The 24,835-nt window shown below is 41.4% G+C and overlaps 1 protein-coding gene across 12 annotated transcripts in view; it reads right to left on the bottom strand.

Annotated features, from left to right (window-relative positions):
* Positions 1 to 10,710: 10,710 nt before the first annotated feature.
* The window catches only part of EYA1 (EYA transcriptional coactivator and phosphatase 1), a 381,182-nt gene continuing 367,057 nt past the window's right edge, over positions 10,711 to 24,835 (bottom strand). For all 12 annotated transcript variants that reach the window (XM_055431627.2, XM_055431630.2, XM_055431626.2 and 9 more), the window contains one exon: positions 10,711 to 12,167. In XM_055431627.2, coding sequence (XP_055287602.1) covers positions 12,087 to 12,167 — 81 coding nt within the window. In that variant the 3' untranslated portion in view covers positions 10,711 to 12,086. The remainder of the gene's footprint in view (positions 12,168 to 24,835) is intronic.

Here is a 24,835-nt window from a genome sequence, read left to right as displayed (position 1 = left end):
ATCTGCCTGGAATTCATCAATATATTTTATATGTATTTTTCTAATATCTGTATCAATTTAAATTTGGACATACATCTCAAGATTTTATTTTTGTGTATGGTGAGAGTTAGGGTCAAGTTTCATTTTTTTCCCCTAAGGTAGATAAAATTCTTTATCAACACCATTTATTTAATCATCTTTACTACACTGTAGTCTCCTAGTCAGCAGTGACAGAATATATGGAGTTTTAGTTTTTTATTCTTTTCCATTTTTCCTTGTCTGTTCTAGTGCCAATATCACACTAATTGATATAGCTTTGTGACTGGTTTTGACAACTGCTAGTATAGGTCTTCCTGCTCTTATTTATTTTAGCAATCAGCCTGTGTTCTCTCTCTCTCTCTCTGTAATTTTCAGTCTTCTAATTTATGAACATTGTACATCCTTCCATTTATTTAGGGCTTCAACTTTTGTCAACAATATCCTTAGTTTTTAGATTTTTGTTGCAATTAGATAATACACAATTTGATGTCTACTTGTACTTTTTGAGTACAAAAGCTGGAAAATGTTAGAAATACCTGCAGAATTTTTAAACAATGTGGATTCTAGATACTACCTCAGAACTACTACAGCAGTATCTCTGGGAGCAGGACTCTGAGAGTCTACAGGACCTTTCAGATTTCACAATACTTTTGGTGAAAATGTAAAAAGTAGTGCAATTTTTTTTGCATAAAAATTTGGCAAATTTTATTGCATTAAATAGTCATACCTGTTAACCTTGCACTTCTATATCTAGGAAGTTACTTTCTATGAATTATCTGTGCACATTTATAAATACCCATGGGGTTTCCGCAGTGACTCACAGGTAAAGAATCCACCTGTAATGCAGGAGCCACAGGAGACATGGCTTCAATCCCTGGGTCAGGAAGATCGCCTGGAGGAGGGCATGGCAACCCATTCCAGTATTCTTGCCTGGAGAATCCCATGGACAGAGGAGCCTGGCAGGCTACAGTCCATAGGGTTTCAAAGAGTTGGATATGACCAAGGTCCTCCCATGTTTGCATGCCCATCTTTAGCCAAGATGGATTCTAGAGAAGAGGTCTATGGGTAGTTGCATCACTTACTATGAGGTGGCACCCCTGCGCCTCTCTTTTGACCTCCAAGGAGCACATGTATAGTCAGGGTGGTCTCCTTAACTTTGAGAATGAGCAATATATGGTCTTTTATCTGGTCAATTCCATCCTCCTCCATCATCCTGCTGGTATGGAGGTTTTGTTCAGCCTAAGGCCCTTCTATCTCCTGCCTGAATCCTGTTCCTTACTGTTCAAGTCAACATCACCCAACAGCACCTTTATCTCAGCAGCCCCCCAACCCCACCCTGGGAATCATGACCTTCTCAGGTCCCAGACTCTGTCAGCACCTTGCTCCAGGCTGGGCACACAGTGGGTCTTCAGTACATGTGGAAAGATTACATGCCAAAGAGAACTATTTTTTCAGCATCTCATTTTCTTTAAAGTCTGTTGATGTTAGGCTGTTTGGAGCAGTCTGTTGTTTTTCCTGGTTCCGGCATTTCCCTTTGTTTTTCATGGAACGCGTAGCACTGATTTCCTGTAAGGCTTTGCAAATAAATATCAAGGTCAGGCTGGGAGCGTTGCTGGAGTGATCCTGTCACCTTTTGATTCCACTGGGCCAAGAAATGCTTTCAACCCCAGAGGGCAGAAGTTTTTCAAAACAAGACTGTTCCAATAAGGGCGTGGGCTTCCTCCATCAGCGTAGGCACCCGCCTGCTTGCATTTTAACTACTTGGAGAAGAATGGAAATTCTGCAAAACCCTTGGTATTTTTGAACCACTGAGTTGGTTTGGTGATGGGGCCTGTGGCGATTTCTCAGTGAGAGGTTGCAGGAACATGATGGGAAGCGGTGAAAGAGGCCTTTTCTGAAGAGCCAGTGGAGGGTGCAGGGCCTCATCTACTCAGACCTCCTCTCCCCTTCTTCCTTCACCCCAGGGGTTGTCCAGGGCTCACAGAGCCTTTGATCCCTGTGACTTGTTGGGGGTGGGGTGGGAGAGCTGTCCAGGCCTCCTGTACAGCAAAGCCAGGGCAAGTGCACGGGGATACTGTTCAATGGTTTAGTTCTTTTGAATGTCCAAGTTGACACAACAAACCCTCCCCTTCTCCTCCTTCACACTCTGTCTTGGTTTTTCTTCTCTTGTCTTTTCCTCTTCTTTAGTACTTTGCCATCTGTCTGAAGTGAACTCTGTGCTTGTAAACAGGGAAATGCAAGGGATACCGTCAGAGGGGTTTAGCCTTTAAGGACCTCGGAGCACCCTCTGGGTACCTGGTTCATCCCTGAGGATGCAGTGTTCTTTAAGGGGAGGTGCAAGGAGTGAGACTTTGTGGGGACCCTTGTCCTCCTGGAGATGTTACCTGAAAACTGGGTTTGCCTCTTCTTGGGTGTTGAGCCAATAGACACAATCAAACCAAAGATGGGAAGAAGGAGAGATTTATTATTACTTGTAGCCAATAAGAAGAAGCCTGGGGATATCTCCCAAAGCAGGGCCTCCCTGCACAGCAAAACTGGGGAGTATTTACACTAAGGGTCCATGCATGTTCATGAATGGGTTTGGCAGTATATGCATATTCATGAAGGGGGCTGAGCAGAGCAGAATTCAGCATAAAATTGGAGCAGATGTTTACAGAGTTCAGACTTCAGTTGCCTCAGGTCAGGAGGGTCAACATCATCATTCTGTCCTGTCCCCATGGATGAGGGCATTAGTTCTTTGAAGAATTCAGATATATTATTCTGTATATCCCTTGAGGAGACATAGGACTCTGCTTTGTCACTGCACTGTTGTTTGGCTGCCTTTTCTCTCTTCCTTCATTCTCTTAAGATCATTGATCATTGAGACCTGTTCACAGTCAAGCATGTAGCCTGGCTTACATTACAAAATGCTGAGACCAACATGGCCCTCTATTGTCAAGAAAGCCATTCCTAGTTCTCTTTCTCTGGGGACCCTGTGATCCATCTGCTTACAATATTACAAAGGTCCCATCCCCTGTCTCCCACCCAGGTTATGTTTTTAGAGGATGATAGTAAGGGCCACCACAGAAGGGTTTAGCTTCTTTAAAAACTCCTTCAGCCAATACCCCACCCCCCCATTTTGAAATGGGAAACTGCCATTTTCTCAATTACATGTAAAGGGCCTGATTGATGCATTTCTTGGAACCATCAGGGAACCCTGATTGCAATTCTGGCTCCTTTAAACAAGTCAGTGCAAAACATACACACACACTGTCACAAATAGCAAAGTCTTCTAGGTTTGGATTAGAGAGAAAATTTAGAAAGAACCAACACCTTCCCCTTAGCTATAATCCTGACTGGATTTTACACAACTTTATACTTGGCTGGATCCAACAATATGCTTTCCAGTGTTGACTGGAGGTGGGGGAGGGGATCAGCAAGAGGACCTTGGAAGCTGGCCCTACATACTCAGACTTGCCCTGCCTCTGGGACACCTGCTGTGTGGGTTCTGAGTTTCTATCCCCAGGGCTGCCCTAGGACAGATCCTCCTTCCATCTTGCTTGGGTTATTGCAACCACCTCTTGCATGTGTCCCAGCAACAGTTATTATATATCTCTCTCTCGTTAATCTGGGGAGGACTGGAGTCTAGGTTTAGCAGCATGCATGCTGTGTGCTAAATCGCTTCAGTCATGTCTGACTCTTTGTGATCCTGTGGACTGTGGCCCGCCAGGCTCCCCTGTCCATGGGGATTCTTCAGGCAAGAATACTGGAATGGGTTGCCATTTCCTCCTCCAGGGGATCTTCCGGACCCACGGATCAAACCCTCAGCTCTTCCGTCTCCTGTATTGGTAGGTGGGTTCTTTACCACTAGTACCACCTGGGAAACCCTATCAGCTTCTTATTCTCTTATTTCATTCAGGCCAGTGAAAATGTCATCCCTTTAATGATACCTGTTTCCCCAGCCAACATTCACTACTCTTGCCTCTGGGCTTCCATCATAAATTAAAATTCTTTGCAACAGTTGCCCCCCTAGGTTTCCAGTATTCTTGCAGTCCAGTGAGGCCCTCATCATAGTCTGCATTTTCTCACATTATCTGTTTTCCCACTAGATGGTCAGCCCCCCGGGGACACCCCTGACACCAGGCAGAACTCTTTATTCGCAGAAGGAATTCCTTAGATTCTGGGATGGAATTGAGTTGGGGGTCATAAGGATTTCAGGGGCACAGGCATGGCCAACCAGGAATCAGAATAACTTGGAAAGGAAGAGCCAGGAGCTAGGAACACACACTCCACACACAGCCCAGCCTTGCGGGGAGCTGCCCTAGGTGTGGGTCTTTCCCTCAACCTGGTTGGCCCACAGCAATGGCTCTCTGCCTTGGCTGCCGCTCAAGCCCCAACCTAGACAAGTTCAATGAGAATCTCTAGGGAGGAAAGGGGGTGGGGAGATGAACTGGGAGATTGGGAGGTTGACACATATACACTATGATACTATGTATAAAATAGATAGGGCTTCCCAAGTGGCTCAGTGGTGAAGACCTTGCCTGCTAATGCAGGAGACACCGGAGGCACCAGTTCGATCCCTGGGTCAGGAAGATCTGCTGGAGGAGGAAATGGCGACCCACTCCAGTATTCTTGCCTGGAAAATCCCATATACAGAGGAGCCTGGTGGGCTGCATTCTATGGGGTCACAAAGAGTTGGACAGGTAACTGAGCATGCATGCATCCACGTAAAATAAAAAACAAACGAGAACCTACTGTATAGCACTCTACTTACTCTACTTACTGCTCTGTGGTGACCTGAATGGAAAGGAAGTGCAAAAGGGAGTGGATATATGGATATGTACAGTTGATTCATTTTGATGTGCAGTAGAAATTGATACAACATTGTAAAGCAACTATATTCCAATAAAAATTAATTTATAAAAGAATCTATAGGGAGGGGCTCAGGGAGTTTTCTGAGCACCCAGGTGATTTCAAGGGGCAGCCCTTTGAGAACCACTAGCAGAAGGCAATGGCACCCCATTCCAGTACTCTTGCTTGGAAAATCCCATGGACGGAGGAGCCTGGTAGGCTGCAGTCCATGGGATCGCTAAGAGTCGGACACAACTGAGCGACTTCACTTTCACTTTTCATACATTGGAGAAGGAAATGGCAACCCACTCCAGTGTTCTTGCCTGGAAAATCCCAGGGACAGGGGAGCCTGGTGAGCTGCCATCTATGGGGTCGCACAGAGTCGGACATGACTGAAGTGACTTAGCAGCAGCAGAAGGAAATTAGAGCTTGTGGTTGGGTGGAGTGGGGGGTGAGGCTCCGATTTTAGGGAGTTCCCAGAGGTCCCTGCAGAGTCCTGCTGAAGGGGTAGCAGACAGAGGAACAGGTAGGGGTGAGTCGGTGGACAGCACCAGGAAAACACCCAGACAGCTGATCTCCTTTCACACCCGGTGGGCACGCTGTCATCTGTGGATCCTGGGGCTTTATATCAAGCCATGAGAGAAGGTGGGACAGGCCATGGAGTGCTGGGAGCAGAAGAGGGAAGTCGGGGGAATCCATCATCAGGATGGTCAGTCTAGCTATGGTCCCAGGCAGCAAACTCACCCAGTCAGACAAGCCCACAAACCCAGAACCAAACCACGGCGTAGTGTGTAGCCGCCAATGCACTGGCTCTGGGCACACTCCGTCCCTCTACCAAAAAGTTCACTCTTAAGGGCTTTCCTCTGGAAGAGGATCCAGTTTTCTTCTGTTGCCAATAAAAATTCCCGGGGCTGTTCTTTCTCCTTCGCTTCCTTCTATTGCTTCTGACAGAGTTTGCCAGTTAGCTGAGGTCAGGATTTCCTTTTTACAAACAACCTGCTTTCAGTCAGTGGGGCCAAAAGGTTTCCTAAATTACAAACTCTTTCATTTCTTCTGCCACAAGTTCGCCTGTCAGTTTGGATAATTGCACAGAGCAGAGAGAAATGGAAACCTTTCTGAGAGACACTAAAAGAAGGAAGTGCTGTTGTTAGTTCTCTCCTTTCTGATTGTCAAAAATCCATCCTGAGCAGGATGGACAGGGTGCTGTTAAGCAAATGTGTGCGTGCTAAGTTGCTTCAGTTGCGACTGACTCTCTGTGACCCCGTGGACTGTAGGCCGCCAGGCTCCTCTGTCCATGGGATTCTCTAGGCAAGAATACTGGAGTGGGTTGACATTCCCTTCTCGAGGGGATCTTCGCGACCCAAGGATGGAACCCTGGTCCTCCCGCATTGCTGGCAAATACTTTATCATCTGAGCCACCAGGGAAGCTCCTTCAGCAAATGGCCTCCTTTATATTCAGTTGAATTCCAGTTTTGAAAAGCAAATTCCAGTTTTTAATTCCAGTTTTGAAAAGCAAATTTTAAAAGTTATTACAAAATGTATGTGCGTGGGACATGTGTAAATGCTGATTAGGAGTCAAATTTTAAACTAGTCTCTGGAAGGATAGCATAGAATTGAGGTGCTATGAGCATTCAGACCTCACTGAACAATTGTATTAGCTGGACAGGATGTGAAATACCCCTTGAAAATGGAAAGGGCTGCCTAAGCCCTGGTGTGAAGCGATGGAGCCAGAGGAAAAGTCAGCTGGTACTGACCTGAGAGCCTGTGATCTTTTCATGATTCTGTGTTGTATTCAAGAGTCACTCAGAACCGTGACTGCCTGATTCGGCTGTGACTGCTCAGGCAGAGCATTTAACCTGAGTTTTGTAGTAAAAGGGTCTCTGCTGGACACTACTTAGGGCTCTCATCTAAGTCTAGTTTAATGTTGAATCAGGGGCCCCAGTAAAGGGTCCTCCAGGCTGTGTGTGCTAATGCAGGAGGCTGAGAACCTCTGATCCTGTCTTCTTGCTTTTCTGTCTTCCATAGAGGGGGAACAGCCAAGCTTGTGGGTAATAAAAGCACTAAGTCTGAAGTTTCCCTTGGAGGTGAAGGACAGTTCACATCCTCACTCTTCTCTCTCCTGGCTACTCAGACCCATGCTCCCTGTGCTCCTGTAGTCCTGTGGCCTCTCTCCCGTGCTCTCCTTCTCCCCACTCTGCTCAGGCCAGCTTCAGCCTGCAGGGCTCAGCTTCGGGGCAGGGCTTCCTGCCTGCCCTGCTAGGCCCACCTCTAATGTCCAATTTATTCACTTATTAGGGGCTGCGCTGGGTCTTCATTTCCACTCATGGGCTCTTTGTTGTTTTGAGGGGACTTTCTCTAGTTGCAGTGCATGGGCTTTTCTGCCGTGGCTTCTGTTGTGGAGCAGGGCTCTAGGGCACAACGGCTCAGTAGTTGTGGCATGAGGGATTACGGTCCCGCAGGATGTGGGTTCTTAGTTTCCCTGGACCAGGGATTGAACTCGTGTCCCTGCATTGGCAGATGGATTCTTAACCACTGGACCACCAGAGAAGTCCTTTTTTCAAATTAATTTTTATTGGAGTATAATTGTTTTATAATGTTGTTAGTCTCTACTGTACAGCAAAATGAATCAGCCATACATATACATATATCCCCTTCCTTTTGGATTTCCTTTCCATTTAGGAAACAGGATGAAAAACTCGTTAATTCCAGACTTCAAGCATTGGAATGGTGGCTATTAAAAAAGAATTGCTAAACAGTGGTTGTCTTTTTCATCCTTTTACCTAGACTTAGGCCTACCTGGTGGCTCAGACTGTAAAGACTCTGCCTGTAGTGTAGGAGACCCAGGTTTGATCCCTGGGTTGGGAAGATTTCGTGGCGAAGGAAATATCAACTCACTCCAGTATTCTTGCCCAGACAATCCCATGGACAGAGGAGACTGGTGAGCTACAGTTTGAGCTATGACTAAGTGACTAACACTATAACTTTCACTTTCCTGACTAGTCCAGAAAAATGCAATCCCCTTGCAAATGGTCTGTGCCATCAAAGAGCTGATTCTTTAGTTGGAGAGAAAAAAAAAGTCTATGAATACTTAGCAAGCATATAAATGAACAGCATTCAATAATTTGCCAAGTGGTGTCCCAAGCACTTTATTCATATGAACTTACTTGGTCCTCATTATAATGGTCTCAAGTGAGTGACAGTCACTCAGTTGTGTCCAACTCCTTGCGACTCCATGGACTATAGCCTACCAGGCTCCTTTGTCCATGGAATTCTCCAGGCAACAATACTGGAGTGGGTTGCCATTTCCTTCTCCAGTGGTCTGAGGTATTGTTATCCCCATTTTACAGATGGGGAAACTAAGGCACAGTGACGTTAACTTGGCAAGATAAAATGGGGAAGCCAGGATTGAAACCCAGGCAACCTGCCTGCAGGGGCTGGCTCTTAACCACTAGGTGTACTACCTCATAGCAGGTGGGGAGATGCCGTACCTTGGGGGTGTCCACTCTCCTCTCGTGTCCCACTGCTCACCTCTTCCAACCCATCAGCCAGTGCTGTTGTTGCTATTGCTAAAAATAAATCCCAGTGTTCTTTTTCCCGTCCTAATCTGAGTCTAGCTGCTGCCAGCCTGGACCTTGCTATTGGCCTAATGACTCGTTTCCCGAGTTCTTCTCTTGCCCTTCTCTAGTCCACTCTCCACCCAGCAGCCAGAGTGGTCATTTCAAAGAATCTATCAGATTAGGTCACAGCCCTGTGTAGACCTCTCGGTGGCTATCCTTTGCAAAATCATCTCTTCTTGGACCCATGAGTGTAGTTCTCACTCCGAGAACACAATAAATAGAAGTCTTCTCCTCCAAGGACCTTTGTGGCTCTCTTTTCTACCCCTCATCTTCACATGCTGCCTGCTTCTTAGCAGCTGGTCTGAGTTCATCTGTCTCAGCTCTGTCCGTCCTTTCCAGAGAAGCCCTGTCACTTACATAATTCCCTGTTTTAATTTTCCAAGGAGAACGTTTCCAACTGAATATATCCCATTCATTCACTCATGTGTCTGTTCATGCCTACTCTGATGTAAACACCATCCACAGGAGCAAGGACCTCCTATCCTCAACATCTCAGACACACTCCCCCACCTCCACCATGGTGGGTGCACAGTGAGCCTTTACTGAAGGGGGTATTATGAACAGTCGGTAAGACTATGGACATTGGAGGTGGGGAGAAGTTCAAGAGAAGGTGCTAACACTGTGTGCCATGATGGGAAAGAAGGTTCTGCAGAGAAGGCTCTGGAGCTGAACATGGCTTAGGTGGAGGGAGGGTGGAGGAAGTCACTGATGGCAGTGGGCAAGCCCTGAGTAGAGGTGAGGCAAGGATTCCTAGGGGCTGTTTGGTCCTATTAAAGAGCTCAGTTAACATGGACCGAAGGTTTGTTCATAAGAATAACGAGAGACAATGTTGGAAAAAAAGTAGAGACTGTATCTGAAAAGTCTAGAATGGCAGGGAGAGAAATGTGGCCTCTCATCTATGGACCAAAGGGTATCATGTTAGAAGTAGCATTTAGACAATCCATTCTTTCAGGGTATGCTCTCCATTTGACTCTTTTCCATACTTTCTTCACCTGAGACCTAAAAGTCCCTCCACTCCCCACCCCTGCCTTTCTCTGCAGACATTCTCCCAATGTCTCACTCTCAGGCAACCGAATATGCACAGACACTTCATTATTCAAGCCACTTGGCCAAACATGTGCATATGAAAAATGAACATCCTCGGCCTGATGAATGAGTCAGACCACTGCATGTTTGATGTTCATGTGTTCTGTATTGTGTGAATGTTGTGTTTCTAAGATGAAATCCCAGGAGGAAGCAAGTTGCGCTGTTATATAGCTCTTTGTCAGTGATGAAGCTGGCCAAATCTTAGAGATGTATGTTGTGGGCGTTCTTTACAGATGAAATGGAATGGAAACTAGTTTCCATTGCTGTCCCTCAGGTATTGAAGTGGCTAAATCTATGCTCTGACATCCAAGATACTTGATGCTGAATTCGGTTCCATAGCAGATAAATCTGAGTGAAGGTCTCGTTTACATAGTTTCAGAGGAAGTAAAAGGCTTTTCCATTCATCTGTTCTTAATGGTGATCAAAGAGACAGCTGTTATTCTCCTAGCTTAGTTCCTTGCAAGGGCTGATAAAGCCATTACTACAGTTGCTCCATACAGCTTCCTTTTGTTGGGCTATGAGTGTTCTAACACCACCAAGATCCTGCTATTTTACAGAACAAAAGATGAAGAAAATACTGACAGGGAGCTTACAGTACTTCACAAATCAGTTTTATTAATTTAAACACAAATTGAAGAAAAAGTCTGTACACAGTTGTGGACACGACACACCTTTATACACTAAGGCCAAGATAAACTTTTATCTTTTCAGTTTGCAGAGTACAAAAACATAAAATGGAAAGGCTGAAAAACTGTTGACTTCTGTTTGCTTCAAGCAAGGGAGGAAAAAACAACTGAATTCAATGATTAAACAATTTGGAGATATTCACAACTGACTAATTCTAGCAGCAACATGAAACCTTAGGAAAGGATAGGGCAGCTCTGTAACTACTTTGGGTCAAAGCTGGTGGGTTTTTTTCCCTCCAATAAAGAAAATTCATCCAAAAAGTAATTTCATGACAATGGAAGGCCTTTAGATGAGAGAAACTAGTGTTTGGATAAACTGATGGATTAATTTTGGATAAACCTTTTTGGGGGTATTACAAAGGTGACAAACTTCATTTATCAGATTTATGCTTGTCATATAATTAGAATGGGGGTGAAAAGAGTAGCATTATTTTCTTGGTGATGATGACTGGACCATGTCCCACTGCTTTTCTGGGAGAGTGGGGTGGGGGTGGGAGGTGGAGGGAGAGAGAAAGAACATGACTGTAAGGAAGTAATACAAAGTTATGCTGATTTGCAGATATGTGGTGATGGCCTTCCTTAAACAAGAAAATATCATCTGGACACATGATAGTGTCCCGTTGCTAGTGTCCAATTCACAAACCATTTCATTTATAAAATCTATCCATCATCTACATTCTTTATGTGGGAAGAAGCATTTGAATAACTGTCCTTTGCCAAATGGTTATACTACATTAATGCTAAAAATGAAAAAGTGAGGTTGTAAGAGGACTTGTCTTCCCCTCCAATAGTTTAAGACACTGATGTGTTATTTACCAAGGCCTTCCTAACAGCATTAAAAAAAAAAAAAGTACAGATTGGGGGAAAAAAATTAGAAAACAAAATCCTATTGACACTTGACATCCATGCTTTTGGTCTTGACAACATGATCTAAAAAAAAAAAAAAAAATCCATTATCTACATATTTATACCCAGTACTTGGAGAAGGCCCTGCATGTCTGTGCAGGTCCTCCACATAACTTCACTATCAAGGCATTGCTACCTTTCAATATCATTTTCCTAAACAATATGTAAAAGAATCATCCATTATTACAAATTTACACCAAAAATTCTTTCTGTACATGATTGTCTCAGTGATGTACATATTATACGTTTAAATTAGACATATTTTAAACTACTTTGCAATGTGCTAAAATTCAAAGTACTTGCTGTGTCATGAGGCCAGGGCCTTCGATCGCTTCTGTCATCATGCTACTGTCTCTTCAGTTATCTGATGTCAAAAGTCTGTTTGCGTGAACTGTATGGTTCTTGAATTATACCTCAATAAAGCTGTTTTTTTTTTAAAAAAAAAAGTCTGTTCATAAATAAGTAGAGATGTACAGAAGACCCTGGGTATGAGACACCAGAAAAAGTAAACCTTTACAAGAAAAATCCCCCCACTGGTACTCAGGAAACCCATTTCAGTCTTTGTTGTGCAATCAAGTTTGCTGTATTGGAGAAGCTGTTTTATGTCACATTGAAGATGCTAGAAACATAAAGCGTCTGCAGGTCCTTTCTTCACAGGTTCGAACCATGGTTAGCTAATGCGGCCAAGACACACTACACTGTGCTAGAACATTCTCATGGCTTATTTGCAATGGATTCACAGTACTAGGAGTCAACAGCTGTTCTGAAGAAAGGGGCGTGGTGTCCTTCATTTCCCACAGAGGTGGAGGCAAGGACCCACAGCAGCTGGGTGTCAAAATGCGGAAACGTTAATTTGGAGTCTGGCGCCCACTTGGGACTCAGCTTGGTGGATGTGTCCCCTGGTCACAGGGCGGCTGTGCAGCTTCAAAGTGCTAGGTGACTGTTACAGGTACTCCAGTTCCAAGGCATGATGTAGGGCCATGAGGTCCGAGTGGCTGGAGACCCTCCAGAAGGGCATGGCGTGCTGCGGAGGGGCAGACAATGTGGTGAGGATGGAAAATGCTCCCAGCACCAGCCCTGAAGGGCTGCTTTGTCAGTCCACTCCACTGCCCAACCCCGTTTATTCTGAACTGTGAAAACCGCCCGTTAAGATCTCAACATCACATCTGTTTAAAACAAAAATCCAAACTTACTCCTCCCTTAAGAATGCCAGAGTGCATTTTAAAATGCAATTTGGGAGTCTGTGTTTTTGAGAAGGTGATGGGTATTTCTTAAGCAGACCTACACTGCTGCTTGAATGCCTATTCCAAACTTCAAATAAAACCCAGTAGCTGTGAACAAAAATGTGTCAAATATTTGCCTTTCAAAATCTGGATCCACTGGAGCTTTCATGCTGCAAGTTTAAGCGGTTTTCCTTAGTTGGTAGTATTTTACATTTTGTAAAATTTTATTTTAGTTATAAAATCAAAATTTGATTAAAGCAACTTTTTTTTCATTTATTTCCATCAGGCATTGTTCACACTGACCTTAAAACAACATTACCATATGGGAAAATTTTAAATGAACATCTAAGGTAGGTTTTTCAGCTTTTTTTTTGGTGTTGTTTAAAACATCTAAAAATCTTCCTTAAATGATGGGGATATCTTTGTAAAACATCTGAATTAACCAGAGACAAGAAAAACAGCCCCTTTCCCCCCAAAAAAGTTTCATCATCCATGAAAGATAAAAACATGATTATCAACTTTATGGCTCAAAAACATTATCATAAGTATGTATCAGCAAAATCTTCTTAGATAAGAGAAAGATAATCATCACCTTTCAGACAATAAAATTCTATTAGGCCCACAGAAAACATTTTTATTTTTTACACAAAAAATAATGTATATTTTAAGTATAATTTGTGATTATAGTTCTAGGGAGTTTTTAAACAATTCAGACTATTAGGAGAATATGGCATGAAAACAAATAGGATTTGGAACTGAGGAGTTTTGGGGGGACTATCTGACAGTAGAAGCTACTGTTTTGGTATAGATCACATACCTGTTTTTATTCTGGGGATGCAAAATATTGTTATTTGTTGACAATGTCTTTGTCTCAAGTGACCTGCTAAAAACATATACCATAGTCCAATATCACATGTAGGCCTTTCTGGATTCTATACTATTTTCAGTTCAGTTCAGTCACTCAATTATGTCCGACTCCTTGCAACCCCATGAATCGCAGCACGCCAGGCCTCCCTGTCCATCGCCAACTCTGGGAGTTTACTAAAATTCATGTCCATTGAGTCGGTGATGCCATCCAGCCACCTCATCCTCTGTTGTCCCCTTCTCCTCCTGCCCCCAATCCCTCCTCCCAGCATCAGGGTCTTTTCCAATGAGTCAACTCTTTGCATGAGGTGGCCAAAGTATTGGAGTTTCAGGTTTAGCATCAGTCCCTCCAATGAACAACAGGGACTGATCTTCTTTAGGATGGACTGGTTGGATCTCCCTGGTGACTCATACGGTAAAGCGTATGCCTGCAATGTGGGAGACCTGGGTTCAATCCCTGGGTTGGGAAGAACTCCTGGAGAAGGGAATGGCAACCCACTCCAGTATTCTCGCCCTCCCCCAAAAAAGGGGCTCAAAGAAATACTATTAGAGGGTATCTCTATTTTTGTTATCCTTCAATAACAGTTCAGTACCAAGTACTAGAGATCTCTTTTCAAATATTTATGATGTTTCACTGGGCAACTTTAGATCATAAATATATACTGTACTATTTTGCATTCAATCATTAGAGATTTTTGTGTTTGCAAGCATGGCATAGAAGACATCCCTGACCCACCCTTTCATAGTCTGTGGTTGAGTGGTAGACATGAACAGCAATCATGCAAGTTCACCTCAAAGGAGTAGGAGGAGGTGATTCCCTTTGCCTGGGGAACTGAGAGGAGAGATAATAACTGAGCTAGTTATGAAAGGAGGAGCATTCAGAAGAGCACTGTAATGGCTGTGTGTCTGTGTGAAGGGGCAGAGGATAAAAGACAAGTTCATTGTTTGAATACTAGCTGTGTGAGAGAAAGACATGGCTCTGACATTATTGGCTGTAGGAGTCAAATGGTGAAAGACCTGGTTAGTCCTGTTAAAGAGGTTATTGATGGTTATTATGAACATTTAATACTGAGTAATTATAAGAAGGCTGAGTCTAGGGAAGAGAACAGGGGATTCAAATATGTGTTAACAAATAATTATATTGCAAAATAACATTTTCTCTAAGTAGGCACATACCAATGTGAAGCTTTTATGGATCAACAAGAGCTTCCCAGGCCCAGTAAGTACAAAGTAAATAATTTTTTTCCTGAATCAGTGTTTAGCTTGGAACAAATATTTCTTATATCAAATCAGAGAGTGATGGTGGCAAAAGAGGAAAAGAAAAGCAGGTTCTAGAATGAGGAGACCTGGGTTATACTCTCAGTTCTGACTTTAGTAACATGACTTTGAATTATGACATCTCCTTGGAGCCCTAGTTTGTTTATTTGTAAAGTAATGGTTTAGGGGAAATGACTCAGGATTGCTCCGAGGTTTAATAAAGTCAATAACTTTTTCATTAAAGTATTACTTGTTCAGCACTATAGCTAGAGCAGATTTATAAAATAATATACATACATAACATATCCTCCCACTGCCAAGAACCAGCAGGCAAGATATATCTGCTGAACTTTTTTTTATTACAATGTAAGGCAGTGTGGGATTAAGAATCAAAATGACCTAGCCAGCACATCAGGTAAGAAAAATAAAAGCATCAGAATTGGAAAGGAAGAAGTAAAACTATTTGCAGATGACATGATTCTATGTATAGAAAATCCTAAAGACACCAACAAAAAACTGTTAGATCTAATCAATGAATTCAACAAAGTTGCAGGATACAAAATTAGCCTACAGAAATCAGCATTTCTATACACTAAGACCAAATTATCCAATAATAAAGTGATTCCATTTACAATAACATCAAAAACAGTAAAAGTGAAGGATTTCTACACTGAAAACTATAAGACACAGATGAAAGAAATTGAAGAAGATGCAAATAATAAATGGAAAGGTATGTCAAGCTCATGATTAGAAGAACAAAGATTGTTAAAATGTTCATACTGTGTGTGCATCCTTAGTTGCTCAGTCGTGTCGGACTCTTTGTGACTCCATGACTGTAGCCCACCAGGCTCCTCTGTCCATGGGATTATCCAGGCAAGAATACTGGGGTGGGCTGCCATGCCCTCCTCTAATGGATATTCCCAACCCAGGGACAGAACCCAGGTCTCCCACATTGCAGGCAGACTCTGTACTCTTCTGAGTCACCAAATACAGATTCAGTGCAATCTCTGTCAAAGTTCCAATAGCGGTTTTTACAGAGGTAGAAAAAACAATCCTAAAATGTAAATGGAGCTGCTGCTGCTGCTGCGTCACTTCAGTCGTGTCCGACTCTGTGTGACCCCATAGACAGAAGCCCACCAGGAAAAGACCTCAAATTGCTAACCCAATCCTGAGAAAGCACAAAGTGGGAGGCATCACACTTCCTGGTTTCAGGCTGTATTATAAAGCTGTGGTAATCAAAACAGTATATAGTAGAATAAAAAAAGATACACAGAAAATGGAACAGAATCAACAGCCCAGAAACAAAGCCATGTATATATGCTAAGCTAATATAAGGGAACCAGAATACTCAATGGAGAAAAGATGGTCTCTTCAATAAATGTTGCTGGGAATACTAGCTATTCACATATAAAAGAATGAAACAATTAACCTATAAAAGAAGGAAACAACCTAAAAGGGACTAAAGACTTAAATGTAAGACGAAGAACCGTAAAACTCCTCTAAGAAAACACTGGGGAAAAACTCCTCGACATCAGCCTTGGTAATGATTTTTTGGATATGACACCTAAAGCACAAGCAAACAAAATAAACATGTAGACTACATCAAACTAAAAAGTTTCTGCACAGCAAAAGAAATAATTGACAAAATGAAAAGATAACCTACGGAGTGAGGAAAAAAAGATTTGTAAACTATATACCTGATCAGGGGTTAATATCATAAAACTCAATAGCAAAACAATCTAATTTAAAAATTGGGCAGAATAGACATTTTTGTAAAGAAGATATGCAGATGGCCAACAAGTATGTGAAGTAGTGCTCACCATCACTAATTAGGGAAATGCAAATCAAAATCACAATGAGATAATCACCTCACACCTGTTAGAACAGCCTTCATCAAAAAGATAAGGGGTAACAAATGCTGATGAGGAGGTAGGGAAAAAGAAACCCTTATGCATTGTTGCTCAGAATGTATATAAATTGGTATAATCAGTATGGAAACGAGTCTGGCGGTTCCTTAAGAAATTAAAAATGGTACTACCACATGACTAAACAATCCCACCTCTGGGTATATACATGCCCGAAGGAAATGAAAATAATATGTTGAACAGGTATCTGCATCTTCATGTTCACAGCAGAACTATTACAATACTCAAGAAATGGAAACAACCTAAATGTCCATCAACAGATGAATGGATAAAGACATTGTGAGATTACACCACATATACACGCAGATATTCAGATGGATGAAGTGGGACTTAATGGACATGAATTTGAGCAAACTCTGGGAGACAGGGGAAGACAGAGGAGCCTGGTGTGCTACAATCAATGGGGTGGCAAAGAGTCATACAGGACTTAGCGAATGAACAAAATCAACAACATGGAGATGCTCCATCTGGTAACTAGAGCCTTGAAACCAAAACAGTTAGCAATAATAGCCTAAACTGACGTGTGTGATTAGTTTATCGAGATTAGGCACAGATTGAGAAAAATGGGCACCAAGGCCTAAATTTTGGGAAGCAGCACACGTTTTGGGGTCATTAGAACCAAAATATTCCCTAATGGAAAGATGATGACACATCCTTTCTGTTTCTTTGGCCCACATGTGCAGTTTCCCAAATTTCCTTCTGCCACCTTTCCTGTCTGGTATTTTGTGTTTATCCCTTCTGGTTATACATAAGATCAGTAATGTGAAAAGTTGGGCGTGTGGACATTCACATGTAATTTGAATTTTGATGAATTATTAAAAAATATTTAAAAACCATAAAAGCACATAGCCTTTGCCCTAGGCATTACACTTCTAGGAATTCATCCCACAAATATACTGATACTTGCCCACGCATGAACCACATAAGAACTGTAATAGTAAATACTGGAAACCACCAAAATGTTGAGCCCCAGGGGACTTGTTAAATTATAGCACATCAATGTAATGAAATTCTGATGTGGTCATTTATAAGCATTAGAGATACAGAGCTCCATGTGCTCCTGATACGAAATAACTACCAGGATATATATTAAGTGAAAAAAAAAGTATAGAAAAAGTATAAAAATTTGTGTAAAAAATAAAAAACCTATCTGTGCTTTCCTGTGCATATATGTAGAAAATTTGCACATGGAGATACTTCACAGATTGTAAATAGATTATTCTGAGAATTTATGAAACTTTTGGCACAGCTTCGCTCTATGACTATTTGTATATCTGCATCCCCTCTGGACAAAGTGTGCACTTTAAAGATGAAATCCAATTTAAGATCTGGCATATAGTTTGTGCTCATTAAGTTAAATAAGTGTAATGGCTTTAGAATAAAATTCTGTACTCAGCATTAGTAATCCCTTTGTCTCACTTAAAACTAAAGGCAAAAACTTGCATCAAAAATATATATATATTTTTAAACAAAAGTCCTTATTTTTCTCCCCAATAAACTCAGAATCAAGCATTATGAAGCAGATTCTCAGCTTCATCTTGGTTTTGGGCAAGGTTTGGGATGCACACTGAAAATGGACATTTTTGATGAAGCCGTTGTTATTATACAGAATAATGGATGCTTGCCATACCCCCTTCCCTCCATGTTATTCAGAAGAGATTCATTTTAAGTGGTTCTTTGAAAAGCAAATAAAGTCAGAGTTATAAAACAAGGCCATTTTGCTCCAGAAACCAAAACTGCTGTCATTGTGCAGAAGACTATCACTTACATTTTGATTTTTAAATCATGCTTAAGTATTTTCACTGGAGGAGTGTTAGGAAAACAAGAAATTTTATGGTTAAAAAAAAGCATGGCAAATTTTGACAACAAAAGACATACATACATCAAAGGAAGATATTGACAGGTAGGGAGATAGTTTCTCTGAACAGTCTTTCTAGGAACAAAGAGGTGCTTGAAGAAAACTCTTACAAGAGATCTTTTATAGAATTTTCTTATTTCTTCTAGGGTGAAAAACTGAAAGCATTTCCTCTAAGATCAGAAATAAGAAAAGGATGTCCATTTTTACCACTATGATTCAACATAGTTTTGGAAATCCTTAGCCACACCAATCAGAGAAGAAAAGGAAAAGGCATACAAATTGGACCAGAAAACTACTAGAGCTCATCAATGAATTTGGTAAAGTTACAGAATACAAAATACACAGAAATCTCTTGCATTCCTATATGTTAGCAATGAGACATCAGAAAAAGAAAACTGTAATTCAAAAAGATACATGCACCCCAGTGTTCATTGCAGCAATATTTACAATAGCCAGGACATGGAAGCAATCTAAATGTCCATCAACAGAGGAATGGATAAAGAAAATGTGGTACACATATATAATGGAATATTAGCCATAAAAAGAATGAAATAATGCTATTTGCAGCAACATGGATGGACTTTACTAAGTGAAGGAAGTCAGACACAGAAAGACAAATACCATATCACTTAAATGTGGACTCTAAAAGAACAGTACTGCTGCTGCTGCTAAGTCACTTCAGTCGTGTCCGACTCTGTGTGACCCCATAGATGGAAGCCCACCAGGCTCCCCCATCCCTGGGATTCTCCAGGCAAGAACACTGGAGTGGGTTGCCATTTCCTTCTCCAATGTGTGAAGTGAAAAGTGAAAGTGAGTTGCTCAGTCGTGTCCGACCCTTAGCGACCCCATGGACTGCAGCCTACCAGGCTCCTCCATCCATGGGATTTTCTAGGCAAGAGTACTGGACAGTACAAATGAACTTAATCATAAAACAAAGTATTACAGATGTAGAAAGCAAATTTATGGTTACCAGGGGATAAGGCAGGGGAAGAGACTAATTGGAATTGACATAAACACACTAATATATATACATATAAAGACCTACTGTTGCAAGGAGTCGGACATGACTGAAGTGACTGAGCATGCACATATAGCCCAGGGAACTCCATTCAACACTCTTAATGACCTACATGGGGACAGAATCTAACAAAGAGTGGATATATGTATAATTGATTTACTTTGCTGTACATATGAAACTAATACAACATTATAAATCAACTATACTCCAATAAGTACTTGGATGCAATCTTAAAAATGACAGAATGATTTCTGTTCGTTTCCAAGGCAAACCATTCAATATTACAGTAATCCAAGTCTATGCCCCAACCAGTAATGCTGAAGAAGCCGAAGTTGAATGGTTCTATGAAGACCTACAAGACCTTTTAGAACTAACACCCAAAAAAGATGTCCTATTCATTATAGGGGACTGGAATGCAAAAGTAGGAAGAAACACCTGGAGTGACAGGCAAATTTGGCCTTGGAGCATGAAATGAAGCAGGGCAAAGGCTAATAGAGTTTTGCCAAGAGAACACACTGGTCATAGCAAACACCCTCTTCCAACAACACAAGAGAAGACTCTACACATGGACATCACCAGATGGTCAACACTGATATCAGACTGATTATATTCTTTGCAGCCAAAGATGGAGAAGCTGTATACAGTTAGCAAAAACAAGACCAGGAGCTGACTGTGGCTCAGATCATGAACTCCTTATTGCCAAATTCAGACTTAAATTGAAGAAAGTAGGGAAAACCACTAGACCATTCAGATATGACCTAAATCAAATCCCTTATGATTATACAGTGGAAGTAAGAAATAGATTTAAGGTACTAGATCCAATAGATAGAGTGCCTGATGAACTCTGGATGGAGGTTCGTGACACTGTAAAGGAGAAAGGGACCAAGACCATCCCCATGGAAAAGAAATGCAAAAAAGCAAAATGGCTGTCTGAGGAGGCCTTACAAATAGCTGTGAAAAGAAGAGAAGCGAAAAGCAAAGGAGAAAAGGAAAGATATAAGCATCTGAATGCAGAGATCCAAAGAATAGCAAGGAGAGATAAGAAAGCCTTCCTCAGTGATCAATGCAAAGAAATAGAGGAAAACAACAGAATATAAAAAACAAGAGATCTTTTCAAGAAAATTAGAGATTCCAAGAGAACATTTCATGCAAAGCTGGGCTCGATAAAAGACAGAAATGGTATGGACCTAACAGAAACAGAAGATATTAAGAAGTGGTGGCAAGAATACACAGAAGAACTGTACAAAAAAGATCTTCACAACGAAGATAATCACGATGGCGTGATCACTCACCTGGAACAGACATCTTGGAATGTGAAGTCAAGTGGGCCTTAGAGAGCATCACTACGAACAAAGCTAGTGGAAGTGATGGAATTCCAATTGAGCTATTTCAAATCCTGAAAGATGATGCTGTGAAAGTGCTGCACTCAATATGCCAGCAGATTTGGAAAACTCAGCAGTGGCCACAGGACTGGAAAAGGTCAGTCTTCATTCCAATCCCAAAGAAAGGGAATGCCAAAGAATGCTCAAACTACCGCACAATTGCACTCATCTCACACGCTAGTAAAGTCATGCTCAAAATTCTCCAAGCCAGGTTTCAGCAAAACATGAACTGTGAACTTCCAGATGTTCAAGCAGGTTTTAGAAAAGGCAGAGGAACCAGAGATCAAATAGCCAACATCTGCTGGACCATGGAGAAAGCAAGAGAATTCCAGAAAACCATCTATTTCTGCTTCATTGACTATGCCAAAGCCTTTGACTGTGTGGATCACAATAAACTGTGGAACATTCTGAAAGAGATGGGAATCCCAGACCACCTGACCTGCCTCTTGAGAAACCCGTATGCAGGTCAGGAAACAACAGTTAGAACTGGACATGGAACAATAGACTGGTTCCAAATAGGAAAAGGAGTACGTCAAGGTTGTATATTGTCACCCTGTTTATTTAACTTATATGCAGAGTACATCATGAGGAATGCCTGGCTGGAAGAAGCACAAGCTGGAATCAAGATTGCCAGGAGAAATATCAATAACCTCAGATATGCAGATGACACCACCCTTATGGCAGAAAGTGAAGAGGAACTCAAAAGCCTCTTGATGAAAGTGAAAGAGGAGAGTGAAAAGGTCGGCTTGAAGCTCCACATTCAGAAAACGAAGATCATGGCATCTGGTCCCATCACTTCATGGGAAATAGATGGGGAAACAGTGGAAACAGTGTCAGACTTTATTTTTTTGGGCTCCGAAATCACTGCAGATGCTGATAGCAGCCAGGAAATTAAAAGACGCTTACTCCTTGGAAGGAAAGTTATGACCAACCTAGACAGCATATTAAAAAACAGAGACATTATTTTGCCAACCAAGGTCCGTCTAGTCAAAGCTATGGTTTTTCCAGTGGTCATGTATGGATGTGAGAGTTGGACTGTGAAGAAAGCTGAACACCGAAATGATGCTTTTGAACTGTGGTGCTGGAGAAGACTTGAGAGTCCCCTGGACTGCAAGGAGATCCAACCAGTCCATTCTAAAGGTGATCAGTCCTGGGTGTTCTTTGGAACTGATGCTAAAGCTGAAACTGCAATACTTTGGCCACCTCATGCGGTGAGTTGACTCACTGGAAAAGAGTCTGATGCTAGGAGGGATTGAGGGTGGGAGGAGACGGGGACGACAGAGAATGATATGGCTGGATGGCATCACTGACTCGATGGACGTGAGTCTGAGTGAACTCCGGGAGTTGGTGATGGACAGGGAGGCCTGGCGTGCTGTGATTCATGGAGTTGCAAAGAGTCGGACACGACTAAGCGACTGAACTGATACTCCAATAAAAAAAATTTTTAACCTTTTAGAATAAGGTTTTTTAAAAAACAAAAGTATCTCTAACCTTTTCTCTTTGAAGGAATGTTTTTAAATGATACAAATTATAGAATTAGATCAAATTACTGATGAAACTTCTGGAACTGTACTGGAAAAGACAGCAATGGTGACAGAGCAGATTCTGAGCATAGCCAAACAGGTAATTGGCAGAATACTTACTAGTTTTCATTCCTTGGCTAAAAAACCCACTACATCTAGCAAAAGAACATTATTTAGGGAGATGAAAGACATCTCTACAGGTAGAAGGCAAATGTGGTACTAGATTTTTTAAAAGGACACAGGAAACTAAGACACAAGCTAAATGGTTAAAAGTGATTTAGGAGAAAAGCAAAATGCTTTGATTTTGAAAATCATTTTAGTACCTACTCTTGCAGCATTTCACTGTTTCACTGTCAGTTTTATTTAGTAATCTGAAATGCTTGTGAACCAAATAATAAACTAGAATTATTTAAAAAATTTTAATCATGAGTGTAAAATGGGAAGAACACTTAACACAGGTCTATATACCTCCCAAAAGGAAAAAAACATTGCACACTATAACAATTTTTTAAAAGCATTATTTTTTGTAAATCAAATCATATTTAAGATATCCAAGTGAAGTTTAAAATTTGAAGGAACTTTGCACTGAATATTAAAGATATAATCAGCTTCATATCTTAGTCTGGTAGCTTTCAAGCAGTGTGATCTTGGCCAAAATATTCACCTTCCTGTGACATATGAATCACAGGTACAATTTTTAGGAATATGAATATTTCTGAAAATTCTGTACAATTTACAAACACACATAAAGATCTTATAACTCCAGGTTACAGTTTCATTAGAGTTTCCAAGCTGGTAGGTCTCAAAGTGCAGAGTTCCTTTATAACAGAGTACTGCACTGATCACAAACACTTATCCCAAGAAACTAAAACAAAGTTGAAGCTACAAGTTCTCATTCAGGGTCAAACAATTTAAAGAGGATGTTCTTTGTAACCAGTTGTCTAATTTTTTTCTTTTTTGTACAGGTGTGTATGTTTGTCCTGAATAAAAAGAATAATATGTCCAAGGGATAAACAGTGGAAACAATTTGAACTGCTCTTCAGAGGGAACAAATACTCTTGGTACTGTTTCTACTTTCAATTCTAACATCAAACCAGTAATTCATTTTCTTTTTCCATGCTGTGTTCACCCATGCAAATATCTAAAAAAGAAAACGTCTCAGAAAGGCTTAGGAAGAAACTGGTCTACAGAATCCTTGATTGGGGACCAAACACTTGACTTGTGCCCTTTTTTTTTTTTTTTTTCATATTAAGCCATCAGTTTCATAAACATTCTTCTGTCTACCACAAGCTAGAAAGCCATATTTTGGCTTCTCTTTAAAATATTTTGCTGAGTACCAGATGGAGAAGGACCAGCCTGGAGGGCACATTCACACCTTGGCCCTGGGCCATCCTGGCCCTGCTCTTCAATTCTATGATGCTCAGAGGTGCAAAACTATTCCATGTTCCCATCGCCACTAGGAGGTCCTGTCTAGAAATGGCAGGGGATTACAGAGGCTTTCTAAGGAAAAAGACTTGAGTCTGGATTTGCACCAGATATTCTCTTTAACTCTCCAGGGTTGAGTTTTGGGCACTTTATTTAGTCTGGGAAAGATTTCTTTTTATGAAGACAGCCCAAAGGGCTAACAGATGTACCTAATGACAATGGCTATTGGTGAAGCTGGAATGCAGAGTGCATTAGATGGCAAACACTGCTTAGAATCAAGTTTTTAAAAAGTGTGGGTGGGTTTCCACCAGTGCTGATCACACTTGGGGAAACTGTAATCCTGGGCATATGGTGTATCTATGAATATAAGATAAATAATCTATTATTTATAGAATTAGGGTCAGTTTCTATGCTTTGATGGGCTTTCCTGGTGGCTCAGATGGTAAAGAATCAGCCCGCAACGCAGGAGATGCGGATTGGGTCAGGAAGATCCCCTGGAGAAGGTCATGGCAACCCACTCCAATATTCCTGCCTGGAGAATTCCACAGAAGAGCCTGGCAGATTACAGTCCATGGGGTCACAAAGAGTCAGACACAACTAAGCGACTTACACTTTCTATGCTTTTATTGGAATTCAGGGTTACTGAAGGTGAATTTACCCTTCTTGGACTCTATAAAGAGGCTGGCCATGTGCCACACTGCATCTATGGTGTGGTGCCATTTCTGGAATATACTGGAATATTCCAGAAGAGCTTGCCTCCTTTAAGGAAATATATTGTCATTTCTATGAGTTGAGGGTGTGGGCAAGAGATGAAAAGATTACCCTATTGGTTAATCTCAAAATATTTAATGCTCTTCAATTTAAGAAATATTAGAGCATGACTGTGCCAAGATTTGGGGAGTTGTAAAAAAGAAATGAAGACTGAGGGTCAAACAAAAATCAATCAAAATATAAGATTCCTACCTCTCAGGAGCTCATACTTAACTGCTGAGACAGGTACTTACACAAATAGTTAATAATAATGGCTGCCACTTGTTGCATACTTCATAGGTATTGGGCTCTGTTTTATATCTTAACAACTTATTTGCCAGAGACATATCAATATATCTCTTGTTACTTGAATGTTATTGAACAGTGTTTCAATATTCACTTATGTAACAAATTGTCAGCCACAGTTGCTAGTTTCTGCAAAAGTCCCACAGTCAATAATGTATTAA

Source organism: Moschus berezovskii, chromosome 16 (assembly GCF_049115385.1).
Source record: "Moschus berezovskii isolate FMDL1 chromosome 16, NW_MosBer_1.0, whole genome shotgun sequence".
Classification (NCBI taxonomy): Eukaryota; Metazoa; Chordata; class Mammalia; order Artiodactyla; family Moschidae; genus Moschus; species Moschus berezovskii.
This window is presented reverse-complemented; position numbering and strand designations above follow the sequence as displayed.